Source organism: Condylura cristata, unplaced genomic scaffold (genome assembly GCF_000260355.1).
Source record: "Condylura cristata isolate star-nosed mole 26May11 unplaced genomic scaffold, ConCri1.0 scaffold00068, whole genome shotgun sequence".
Classification (NCBI taxonomy): Eukaryota; Metazoa; Chordata; class Mammalia; order Eulipotyphla; family Talpidae; genus Condylura; species Condylura cristata.
In genome coordinates, this window is record NW_004567169.1 from 23383 (window position 1) to 24421 (window position 1039).

The 1039-nt window shown below is 76.8% G+C and overlaps 1 protein-coding gene across 1 annotated transcript in view; it reads right to left on the minus strand.

Moving 5' to 3' along the window:
- Window positions 1-121: 121 nt before the first annotated feature.
- Window positions 122-1039, minus strand: part of METRNL (meteorin, glial cell differentiation regulator-like) — a 2332-nt gene continuing 1414 nt past the window's right edge. Inside the window, exon 3 of the mRNA XM_004695507.2 lies at window positions 122-321. Coding sequence (XP_004695564.1) covers window positions 122-321 — 200 coding nt within the window. The remainder of the gene's footprint in view (window positions 322-1039) is intronic.

Consider the following 1039-nt stretch of genomic DNA (forward strand, 5'->3'; position numbering starts at 1 on the left):
TGGCCCGGGGCCAGGCCCAGGCGCGAGGAGGCCGCCGGGGACCCCACACGGGTGAGCCCAAAGCAGAGGGAGCAGCCCCCTCCCAGCCGCCTCGCAGCGGGGGGCGTGAGACGGAGAGGGGTCAGCTGCGCAGGCCCAGCTGAGCCGTCCAGGCCCCGTGGCCCCCGGCCAGCCGGCACCCCCGAGACCGGCGTCCATTCCCAAGCTGCAGGAGCTGCAGCAGCAGGAACGGGCTGGGGACACCGACGGGGTCACTGCAGGCTGGCCTGGGCCTCCCAAGGCCGGGCCTGGGAAGGGCCACTGGGAAGCCCCCAGGGGGACCTGGGAGCGGGGGCAGCAGGTGGCACGTCCAGACCTGCCCGGTCAGGACAGCCCTGCGGACGCTCGTGTCCAGGGCCACCAGTGTCCAGAGGGCGCAGGCCGGGGCGCCCTGCTGAGGGGAGCCGGAGCGGGGGCGGGCGGGGGCTGTGGCCAAGGCCCGGCCGTCTGCGGGCTCGAGGCCCGGGGCTGCACTGCCCAGGACACGGGGAGCCCACGGTGACCGCCCGGCTGTGACCGCCCGGCCCCGCCCTCCCTCCCTCGTCCCAGCGAGGAAGTCACAGCCGCACCCCGCCCGGGGCGCGCGGGCAGAGGGCCCTTCCTGTCCGCAGCCCCGTGGCAGGGCGCCCGTGCTCCGGGGGTGACAGAGGGGGCCCCATAGGGCCGCAGAGCAGGAGGCCCCGTGCCCACTGCACCCCAGCGCCGAGTGTGGGGCAGGAGCCCCGCGGCCGCCGCTGCCCACCAGAGAGGCGCCCGGCGCACTCCGGCCGCGGGCAGGGCTCCCTGTGGCCAGCGGTGGGCCTGCCCCTGGGGCCCGGCCACCCCGGAGCCTCCAAGTGCCCACAGGTGACACCCTCCTGTCAGACAGGGCCCTGCCCGCTGCTCCCCTCAAGAGGGAAACGGGAAATGCCTGAAGCCAGCTCTCCTCCAGGCACACCCCGGGGAGGGGGGGACCCCCCCCCCCAGGAGCCCCGCAGGGGGCCAGCTGACACCGCACAGC